Source organism: Atractosteus spatula, chromosome 15, assembly GCF_055471065.1.
Source record: "Atractosteus spatula isolate fAtrSpa1 chromosome 15, fAtrSpa1.hap1, whole genome shotgun sequence".
NCBI classification, from domain to species: Eukaryota; Metazoa; Chordata; class Actinopteri; order Semionotiformes; family Lepisosteidae; genus Atractosteus; species Atractosteus spatula.
Genome location: NC_142720.1, coordinates 7,249,958 through 7,261,559, shown reverse-complemented (window position 1 = coordinate 7,261,559; position 11,602 = coordinate 7,249,958). Strand labels below are relative to the sequence as shown.

The 11,602-nt window shown below is 40.3% G+C and overlaps 2 protein-coding genes across 3 annotated transcripts; one reads left to right on the top strand and one right to left on the bottom strand.

The window, feature by feature from the left end:
- Positions 1-374: 374 nt before the first annotated feature.
- srsf7b (serine and arginine rich splicing factor 7b) lies at positions 375-8,716 on the bottom strand. Of its 2 annotated transcripts, none has more exons than XM_088934428.1 (9): positions 8,594-8,716; positions 6,331-6,511; positions 4,280-4,456; positions 3,179-3,253; positions 2,491-2,568; positions 2,321-2,374; positions 1,585-1,629; positions 808-843; positions 375-702 (listed from the first exon to the last, which is right to left on the bottom strand). In XM_088934428.1, exons 1-9 carry the CDS (start codon positions 8,619-8,621, stop codon positions 648-650), a joined length of 729 nt encoding a protein of 242 aa, XP_088790554.1. In that variant the 5' UTR covers positions 8,622-8,716; the 3' UTR covers positions 375-647. The 2 variants fall into 2 exon arrangements, with proteins under 2 accessions (XP_088790554.1, XP_088790555.1); XM_088934429.1 differs by having other exon boundaries at positions 8,605-8,689.
- A 585-nt stretch (positions 8,717-9,301) lies between these two features.
- gemin6 (gem (nuclear organelle) associated protein 6) lies at positions 9,302-11,423 on the top strand. Its single transcript, XM_088934430.1, has 2 exons — positions 9,302-9,567; positions 10,901-11,423. The coding sequence occupies exons 1-2, from the start codon at positions 9,440-9,442 to the stop codon at positions 11,271-11,273; spliced, it is 501 nt and encodes a 166-aa protein (XP_088790556.1). The 5' UTR covers positions 9,302-9,439; the 3' UTR covers positions 11,274-11,423.
- The last annotated feature ends 179 nt before the right edge of the window (positions 11,424-11,602 follow it).

Genomic DNA, 11,602 nt, shown 5'->3' with positions numbered 1-11,602 from the left:
TGTTAACTACTTACAGTATACATCCTGTCGTTTTACTTTAGTTAAAAGCTAATGGAAGAATCTAAGATGTTTTAACAACTGTACAAAACTGTTAACTTTAACTATTTTTTCATTCTTCATGATGGAATGTTAACCTTACTCTTTATAAAAAAGGATCAGAAGCAATCCTCAGTGAATATTAAGTGTCATTTTCATATAGGGTTCAAAGGCTACTGCTGGGACTTAGTTCTATGTAATGAACATATTAAAACCTTAAATTATTTAATCTTTAAGACTTAATAATCAAGAGCAGTTAGAATTAAATTGGATTTAAAGATCTACAGTATAAAGGCATCCACCAGAGTGATTAATTAACAAATGACAAACAATTTGGGTAGAAGTGAAAATTTAATTTAATATGCATATACAAAAAAAGCCCTGTCAATGATTCTACTGCATCACACAACCGCTTGTAAAAATTACGCTGCATCTCTACCAAACCAATTCTGATTTTTGTTTTTCATTACATTTTTGGACGAGAAAAAAAAAAGATACAAGAGAAGACAAACCTTAACACTTTGCAAGATAAAATCTTACCAACAGAATCCCTTATTCTCGTGTAAACAAATATCTGTTCTGTTCTAAAAATTGTTTTTTAAAAAAAAGGTTTAATCATCTCTATCAGGGCTCTCACTCCTACGGGGACTTCCTGAAGGCGAACGGCTAAAAAACAAAAAAGGAAATATGTTAAAAGATGTTCAGTCTCGTTTCCGACATTTTTAGTTATAAAACTTCACACATCTCCCTAATGGGAAGAAAACCCCTTACCTTCGTTTTGGTGGCGACGATCTAGATTTTGAACGGCTGTCAAAAAGAAAGAAGTTTTTAAAATGTTACTTCTTGCAGTAAGTGGAAGTTCTATGGAAATTTAATCTGAAACTTTCCTGTATCAACGTGATCATGGATATAGTGACAACTTTTTTTTATATTTCAAACCACCCCTGATGGATCACTGTTATACTTTCAAAAGCCTTTCATAATCTTCAGAAACCTCTTCTCCCGCCGCTTGCATAATGTGAAATATCTATGAGCAGAAAAATTATCCACTGTCTTTTTTTTAATACATGTACGTTGACATCTAGTGTGCTAAAGGTCACATACTGAAACGAAAAGTTGATCAAATCTTCCTTGATAATTAAGTGTAATAGAATACTACTGGACTATCTCACCCACCCCCCACAATGTAAGGCTTCATTCTTGGTATTTATCACCACCAGTGTCTAAAGAAAAGGATGCAGCCAGACAAATACGCATTGCACTTAAGTGTATTAATGTACACTTAATGACATTTTAATGGTGATGACTATCTCAGGGTCTGACACGTTTACATACACATGCTGAAGACTGTATGTAGACTTCCACATGTAGGCTATGCATTTATTCATTTTAGGTCTTTTGCTGGTTGAAATCGCTATTACAGAAAGTGTTTGATTTAATGCTCTCTCTCAATTCAAAGCCTAAACAGCCAATTATCAATAATAGAGCCACACAAAACAAAGGCCTTTTTTAAACTGCATCACAGTAAGACATTTGCATCACACTCACCTTCTTGCAGGAGAGCCCGACTTTGATCTTCCAACAGAGCCAGACCTTTGATTAAAAAAATCATGCAAGGATTAGGAAAAAACATCAATTTCTACAATCCTCAGGTAAAGAGGTTTCCATAAAATGAAATTTCCCAAATTCACTGCACATAACATATATGGCAGATCAAAATGGTAATTATTTTGTCTTTTTACTTCAGCATATCGGTCTCAGTCAAGGTTCAATGCCATCTTGGGACTCTCCATGAGAGCATGTGAAGACGTTCTGTAGTCAACAGAATATGATCCACCTGTCTGCGATGCACTGCTACCTGCCAGTGTCTGCCCTTAATCACAAAATGTGAACATCTAACTAAAAAGTTCACATGGTCATTGTACACACTCTAGCCTGACAGATCAGGGTAACTGCCCTTCAATGGACTGGAATAGCAAGAAAAATTCAAGTACTTCAAGGTTACTTAAGATACTGTTGGCTACTGCATATAAATCCCATTGACAGTTACTTTAACATAGATAACATCAGGAAATAAAATAAGGACATTGTTTTTCACACATATACTGCCCACACTCAGGCATATTAATTATAAACAAAGGGACACTATGATATACCTGGCTGTTTTCCAAAGATTGTTTTAAGGCAAAACATTTTCTAGGTGCAGCAGAAAGTAAACGAATACTAAAAAAGACATGAGAAGAATTTAAAGGATAATTTATAAATGAAAGGTTTGCATATTTACCTGCTCCTTGGACGAGAGAGAGACCTGGACCTCGATCTAGATCTTGACCTAGACCTGAAAGAGTAAAGATTTTTCTTAAATGTACAATATCTGCATAGCAATAGTTGTAGAAACATCTTGTTAAACATGCAAAGAGTAAATATTCAATTCCATAATGAAAACTTATTTACCTGGATCTTTTAGGAGTTACTGATCTTGATCTCCTTGGAGAACCTGACCTAGACCTGCGAGGAGAAAAGGATCTTGACCTGAAACAAAATAAGAGTAAATATATCAGCAGAGCTAAAACACTTTAACATTTGACATTTCTATATGAATACGGAATAACGAAAATACACAGATTACATTGTTGAGCTGCGTCGGCATGCGAGATGCAAAGAAACAAGCAAACTCCATGCTGAAAAGTAAAAAAGAAACATTGTGGAGACTTCCGAATAACCTTTTCAGTGTGGAATAATCCCCTTATTATCCCATTAGTATTTGTTCCATCGTTTTCACAGGTTTATTTTACCTACCTAAAGAGTTTTCAATAAATTAAGAACAAAGTTTGCAAATCAGAGGCCACTTAGCTGACCCCATTTCGGCCCATTTGCATTGAGCAGCTAATTAAGCGAAACATCTCATCCAGCCATTTCTTGAAAGAAGCAACGTTATCAGCTACAACTCCACGGACTAGCTTGTTTCAGATTCCCACGAGCCTCAGTGTCAAGAAGATTCTCCTCTCCTCGGTTTTTAAACCAACTTCCTCATAATTATATCCTCAAATTACTCAACCCCAATTACTCAATTATTATCCCCTAGGGGAAATGATCTCGGGGCAAAGTGCATAAAAGCCAAGACAATGATCTACACACTTACCTCCTGCCACGGCTTCTGCTGCGTGAGCGAGAGTACCTCCTCCCCCTGGACCTGGAGTGGGACCTAGACCTGGACCTACCACATTCAGAAGGAATTCCATCAACAGGCGCCACAGTGCGTTGGGATAATACATTGTCCGTATGCTTCTTCTGTAAGGCTTAATTCAAACTTCTATACTAGTATAAGTCTGTCACTTTGAAAAAAAAATGGAAAAATAGAATCTAATACATACAAATATACATACAGATTACTTGCTTTGGTCCTTATACTGCATCTTAACACATTCTGTACATCTGAGCTGCATAAAGCAGACAATTTGCTAACTAAAATAAAATAAATGATACATTACATTATTCTTACTCTGATATTAAAAAATAAAAAGAACACATTAATTGGTACTTGAAATAAACCTTGCAAGTTTGCAGGTCGACCCTCTTTGGACCAAGGTCTAGCAGATCTAGAAGTATCTATCAGACGATCTCTGCATCTAGACGTTTTCTTCAATCTAACGTCGATCAAACTGACAGCCAAATGGGCAAGCTGAGGCTTGATTGATGCAAGGAGGTTTTTCTAGACGGGGAATGTGGTCAACCGGGTGGTTCCTCTTTATAAACCGGGCCCAATTGAAAGCCAAATTTACTGTTACGGCGATCACCTCGTCACAAGAAAACTTTTCTGCTTTCTATCGAATCTTATGATGAAGCTAGGTGCGGCAGGTGCTCAAGGGGATCTGGCCTCTTATGCTGATCACCTCAAGGTCTACGAGGATCTTAAGTGTCGAATTTGCTAGATGCCTCATGAAACCGTAAAGGCTCGTGACACTCTGAATCAAGGCGACTGACTCAAACGAAGAAACCTGAAAGGTTTTGACCAGGTGGATTATTAATATCGCAACAACATTTCAATATCAAATTATTGCAAAGAAAATTCAAAAAATGCAAAAACATCAGATAAAAAGTTAATATCACATGTACACCTGTATACTTTAACATATACATATGTTAAATACATGATTTGAATTACTTTGTGACAGTTACTTAAAATTAAAAGAATAAACACATTGACAAATTTTAAACCAGCATATTCTACATGTACACTTACCTGCTCCGCCGACGTCGACTATAGCGGTGGCAGTCATAGGCATAATGGCCCTTTTCGCCACATTCGTAGCACCTGTCATTGGGATCGAATGGGCGACGGGCCGGGGGCCTGTCGTAGCGAGATCGCCTGGGCATTCCTGTTGACAACTCAACTCGAACTCTAGAGCCACAGATTACCCTGAAACGAAAAGGCGCTGGTTACTTCTAATGGGCCGTGCAAACGTGCCGCTGAGAGTGAAAGGCTAACGATTCGGTTTCCGATGCAGCACTTTCCGTGGGATAAACCGAGACAAGTGGCCTAAACGTAGCAACCCGTCAGAGGCAATACAGAGGTTCAGCACTGACCGGAGAAGAGGCATTTCCCTCACCACAACACTGCAAGCTCCCAGGAGCCACAGGGGTTGCTCTGCCACAGTGAACCCTGTCTGACTCATCCCACACTATCCTCAGCGGAGTTAAGCCAATTGACTGGGATTCCCTAAGCGGTGGTGCACAGTGAGCTAGTAATATGATTGTGGGTTCGAGCCTGGGTCACTGAGTTCAGTCTGTGCTCAGGCAAGCCAAGGACATTTTATCAGCTCTTTCTACAATTCTTTACAAAGTGAGAAATAAAAGAAGGCTTTTATTATTGACGATAGGAGGCAGATTTAAAAAAATTGTTACTTTGCAACAGGAAAACCAGAGTTTATGAAAAACAGTGTGCAGTCAGCACCTGCCAATCTGAAGCAGTAGTCTCTCAAGCTCATTTAGTCCTTAGTGGACTCCAGTCAGGCTGACAATCCTCTTACTGACAGGAGTAAGAAATAAAGTTTTGTGAATGCTGATCCAATGTTTTTTAGATCAAAAACTAAACTGCCTGAAAAACAAATACAGAAAGCCTAGTCCATTCTGCACAGTAGCAAAATCAAAAGGCAGGAAAGATCCCCCCTAAATTAGATAAAATGGCAAAAGGTTTGATAAATTATCCTGTCTCAAGGTCATAATCAGTAAAAATGGCAAAACATGCACAAGAATCGAAAAGGAAAGGAGGGTTTTTCATCCCAGTTATTAAATATTTTATGTGCTTTTTACATTTTAATATAGTTTAGCAAAATCTTGAGAATATCAATGAATAGTATTTGCATAACTGTCAGACAAACAAAGTACTAAAATAGTGAGAATTTCCAACCTTTTACTAAACATTTTCAAGACCCAGTAAAAGAAAGTCAAACAACATGCCAAAACAAAGATGCCATCTCCTTTGGGAGTTAGGAAAACAAACAAGTTTGCTTAGAGTTATTCCTGAGAATTTATTAGGCTGCACACCTATTTTAATTAAAATGTATGCATACTTAAAACACCAAGAGCCTGAATTGTAATAAAAAATATCAAGCCTTTACTACGCCTTCAAATGCCTTACAAAATATTAACTGCAAAAATATACCAGCACTGAAGAAGCAATTGCTTGATTTGTCTTTCAGCAGACTAGTCACTCAGCAGTAAACTTCTACTTTAAAAAGTGTAGTATTTTAAAAAGGTAACTCCACCCATGTTTGAGCTGCTGAGAAACATTTTAAGCTCATCTTCACAACCACATCCAGTTTTGAACAAAGCCAACTCTGAAAATACTTAAAACATGACATACTTGTAACAGCAAAACATACATTAAAAAAACTTTTGTAAAATGAAGAGTTCAATTTTTTACTTGCAACCAAATATCAATTTATATAGCAGCCCACATGAATGCTTTCATTTAAAACACAGAAAACCTTGTATTTGAAAAACGGAATATCATACAATGTTCTAATGTTAGTACACGTACTGGGCAAAAGAAAACTGTTTAGTAAAAATTCCTTCAAAGTGCTTCTATATTTCAAAAGAGCAAATTACACCAGCAGATGACCTGCAAACGTTAATCAAAAACCCTCTGATCACTTTCAGTTCACAAGAAATGCACTGCATTAAAAAAAAAGTTCTATAAAAAAAACTTCTCCATTACAGTTCCCGATTTCCTAGGGGTCTCTGAAGTCTCGGGCTAGTGCCAAATTCGGGTCTGTCATACTATCTACTTACTTGCCATCCAGTCCCCGGACAGCATCTTCTGCATCTCTGGGATCTTCAAACTCCACAAAGGCAAACCCTGGAGGATTCCTAGCAATCCACACTGTTCTCAACGGTCCATAATAACTGAATGCCCGCTCTAGTTCTCCTTTTCCCGCACCTGTCCCAAGGTTACCCACGTAAACCTTGGTTTCTGGAAGGAAAAATAAAAAAGTAGCACTGTACCTCTAGGTCGTGGATCCACTAATACATCCATTATTGATGTTGTTTTTTATTCCTTGATTAATACCCTAACTGCAACCAGAACTGAATGCCAGGGTTTCAATGTGGGGTATCCTGTTCACTGTTCTTCTGTCACTCAAATCTCAGCATCTTGGGGCCATTGAATTGAGGTCATTGGCTTGATTAGCATATTACTACCCTTTGGCTGTTCCATATGTTGTTGGTTAAATGATTTTATGCATCAGGGATCTTCACAGAATATTGAAGCTTACCTTTCTGAACACACCAATTGCAGCTGCCTTTAGAAAAGGGCTCTGCGTACCCTCCATAGCTGGTTGAACAGGTCGGTACTCTTTCCGTGTGGCTAAAGACTGTCCACAGCAAGCCAACTGAGCCGATACACACATTCAAGGCAACAGCTTTTCAAATGCAGGATGTTGAAGCTGCTGGACAGCACTTGAAAGCACTAGGCTGTGTGTAATTTAGTTCTATTTAGGTGCATCACTCAGTGCAGAAGATAATACTTCACTGTAGGTGCCTCCAGTAGAAAAAAAAAGTAGTTTTCAGGTATATTTCAATTTTTTCCAGTTGTTTGGGGAGGGGGGGTCCATTTTTAAAGGTGTTCAAGTTCTCATAGCAACGAATACAAAGATTACAACACGAAAATCTGTTTACACCTGCAAAACGTTTTAAAAATATACAAAGAGTGGGATCTAAAAATGCTCACAGGGTTATACAAACACGTTTGCAGCCTTTAGCAGACAATCACAAAAGTAATTTGCTCTTTGAATTACAAGCAGAGGAGACTCACAAATGAGAAATTTAAAGACCACCACCCGCCCCCTCTCGCCCAAGAGAGCGCAGTAACATTTTTAAGTTTTAAAAAAAAAACATTTCAACGAGGGAAATCACGGACTTGACTGTATGTCGAAAATCCAATGTATCCACTCCATAATTCGCAGAACCAAAGGTTTTGCAGCGATGTTCAAACGAAAAGGATTTGTGCCCATCGATGTGTTTGAGCTACTCGAGTCAATCCAGAGTGTTACCCAGATCAGCATAAAAAGAGAAACTCGAGCATGAAATCGCCTCTCTCAATTTGACTTTTTTTGCCAAAAAAGCAACATTTAACAAAAAGCAATGCATGGCTTTAGCTTGTAAGTATTGAGCATTTAATTTCTCTCTGCAATTTGATCAAAGCTGCCGTTACCAGAGCGCAGACCTCCACCGAAATACTGCACTGAAGGTGGGACGGGACGGGACTATTTTTTACGAATTTATTTTACAAAACTGGCACAGCGTGCTATTTCCATACGTCACGACACACAACTAACTTCCCCGTAAACAGGAAAGGCGCCACAGCTCGACGGTCGCGGACGAAGATGGGGTCTGATTTAACTGCGCCAACTGCTTCCTTATTTCACTCCAGTCCCCCGGGGCAATCGAGCTGGTGAACAGCCGTACGAGCAAACCACAAAGATTTCAAAGCACACTGCGCCGCCTGTGAGGGTAGCCAAGTATAAACCTCCCTTTGAACCCTTTCCACCGACACAGCCCGTGAAAAAACGACGGTGTTTCTGCACAGAAACAAGGAGGCGAGAGTCAAACGTCAGGGGGGGGCAGACGCACGACTGCACCCGAGGCGGCACGGCGTGCTCCCTCCCCTCGGCTGGCAGCGCCGACGAGCCGAAACTGCAACACGGCCTCGACCCGGGCCTGCGGGAGGTCTTTAAGACGATGAAACCGCCCGTCATTCAACACACTAAGCTGGTACTACATTTAAAAACCGCGACACTCAAGCCCCTCTGTTCGTCACAGCGCGAAACATTGACCCCTCTCTCCGGGGTGCGCAAACAACAACCAAGTAGCCGCCATTACAGGACTCGTACCCGCCATGCCGCCAAATACCCTTTTACAATCATGGAGGGGAAAAAAAACACCCTAACATCTGAGTTTCTTTAATAGTAATTTTTTACCGCCACGCAATAAAAAAAAACATACCCGCCCAGGTTTCTCCCCCCAAATACATTTTTTCCCCCTTATAATCGCTTACCTCCTCCGTACCGTCCGTATCTGGACATGATACCCCGGCTGAGCTACTCCGACGATGCAGCGCCAACCGTAAAGGAAGCCGAAGCCCACGCATGCGCACCGGGGGAACCGCTTTTTCTGTGAATGTTCAAGTGCCCGACGTTATCCCCATGGCAACGGCTCCAGCCCGGGGGAGGGGGGGCTGGGAAAACACAAGTCGCGCTCAAGCTCCGCCTGTCTACAACCCGTGAGCTGGTGCCGTAATCGTATTTTTTAAAAAGATAATAAAAGGTCTGAGAACATAGCAGTCTCCCGCCAGTCTTCATAAAGCAATCCATCTGCTACATTTTTTTTTAAATACAGGAACATGTTTTCACGATACGGTACGATAAAAGAATACTACAGCCCGTTTAGCGAAACATGTGCGGTGCTGGACCTGATGAGGTGATTGAAAACATTAACGTATAGATTAAATAACGAGGTAATTAGGTAAATGTAAAATATACATTCTTTATCAGAGTGCAAGCTGAAATACAAGTTGGGACACATTTGAATCGAGCATTAATTTAGTCTGTTGCGTTTTATAGCGTCCACTTTACGTCGGGTCGATACAAAAATAAAAATCGCCAATAATGTAAAACTGAGGTGAGGTCACCACAATCAAGATTTTTGTCTGTTCATTTATTTGTAAGAAGATTTTTTTTTTAATTAGGCCGGACCTCTTTAATCGTAGCGTTTGTTTCCGTCCGATAAAGGCTCCAATTGCACAGTCACACAGCGCGACAGCTGCATGCTCGTTTGTTTTATTGTTTTAGTCCAGGATTGTTCAAGTCTGATAACGTTATAAATCGTAAATCAAGGAGACAATATGAGCGAGTGGTGTAAGAAGAAGCCTCTGGAGTGGTACGAGTATTTAAACAAGGAGGTGAAAGTTAAAGCTGTTGAAAAACAGGAATACCAAGGCTGGGTTTTTACTGTGGATCCCGTGTCTGGCAAGTACGAGTTCCGTTTTCCGTTTTATTTTAAGTTGATGTTTTAATTTTAAGGATTCCCTTTTACCTGAGAATTAAGTCTCGGGGTCTCCTGTGAGTTATAAGTAGCCTAGAATTGTTGGCTAAGGGGTTGGCATGTATATAAAACTGAAGGGCCTAGTGTGTATAGACGTACTGTATGTAACCCCTAACATTTAACAGAAAGTTTTATTATCTAAAGTAACTCAATTGAAGTAATGTCTTCATAAGGGTTTAGTTGAGTGACTTGTTTTCTTAGAATGAAAAGCATATCTAATGCTTCCCATTGTACGATATATGTTCTAGTATGACGAGTTTGTTTGTTTTTAATAAAAATCCGTAATGCCTGACAAAACCACTGAGGCGTGATGGGGCTGTAAGGAAGTAGTGTTGTACAATGCTCTGAATCACGTGTAGGGGTGCGAAAGTACTAGCCGCCTTGGACTGATGTCCCATTTTATTGCACTCCAAATGATCTGTAGCGTTTTTCAAGTTAATTTGTAGAATCCCACATTGAACAAGGGTTGTAACTTGTCAAAAAAACGATGCACATCAGCCTGAAGTGGTTTATCTAGGTTTGCCGAAAATTGATGACGATGACATGTTTTTACGTTTTTCCTTTTTTTGTTTACAGTTTTTAATGACATTTAACGTCTTTCGTCGATAAAAGTATTCAGCATTCAAGTTTTGATTAGGGTTATTCACGTTAAAAAGTGTATACATCATTGGAAGGTATTAAATACTTTTGCAGTGCCTGGTCAGTATTGATGTTCCTTAGAAAATGCCTTATTGCTTTTGTTGGAACAATACATGGTTAATATAAAAAAAACTAAAATATAAATAGTTTATACCACAGCTCTGTCTATCTACCCTTCCTCTCAGTTGCATGTGATCATTCACTTTCAAAATTAAAACACTGTATTGCTCAATTATAGTCCACCAACAGCCAAACATGTTAGACATGAACAAAATCCCAATCCTGCACTGCCTTCTAAGCCTGCAAGAGTAAATTCTCTCTTTGTAGGTGGCTGTAAAGGCATGTGCCCTAGAAAGAAACATGCTCTAATTAAAACCAACAGAATAAGCGAGCGATCACATTATCCTCTCGGGCTAGGACATACTGAATATAAGCAGAACAAAGGCTATTGAGCATGAGATAATGTACAAGTCATTGTCCCTTGATGTAGAAAGCTTCTTTCAAAAGAAGGGCTTAAAGTAATAAGGGCTTTGGCTACTTCTTCTTTGATGTCTGCCAACATCAGGCGAAGTGATTTCATGAAAGGCGCAGTAAGTGACGGGGTCTCTCCGTGTTCCCTCAGTGTTGTGCTGATGAATTTCGAAGACGACGGGAAGACCTCGATCGTGGCGGTGATGGGCCACGCCGTCGAAGCGGTGGAGGTCCTGCGCGACGGGGACGACGCAGTGGCCGAACGGCTGCGCTCCGTGTTCATGCCTGCGCGGAGGCAGGCCTACAGCGGCGAGGAGCTGGCGACGAGGAAAGCCAGCCTCCGGGCGTGGCTAGAGAAGAACTGGGTGCCGGTGACGGAGGAAGGGCTGGAGGGTGGGAAACTGTGCGTGGCCGGGGTGTTAACCATAGACCCTCCTTACGGCCCGGAGGACTGCAGCAGCACCAATGAAATTATTTTATCCAGGGTGCAGAGCCTCATAGAGAGCAACCCAGGCTGCTGTTAGCAAAATGATGAAGTGGCGACTCCGTCACGCTACTGAAACGTAGTATTAGGGTGGCTACATGCGCTGGGATGGACTCATTCTGAAGGGTACGACTGGGTTCACCTCAAATGTGTGGTCTCGGGTGATTCAGGTGAACACGTGGTTTGAGTTCCAAATTTAAGTTATTTTGAAATTCAGAGACGGTGGCCTTTTTGTTTTTACTGCATCGACAAAGCCGCACTAATTTTTCAAGCTGTGGTGTTCAGGGAATCCTCAAGTAATTGAAGGTAATGAAGAATCTTTCTTTGTTTTCTAAATTGTATTGTCTACTGTTACTATGTTAAACTCCC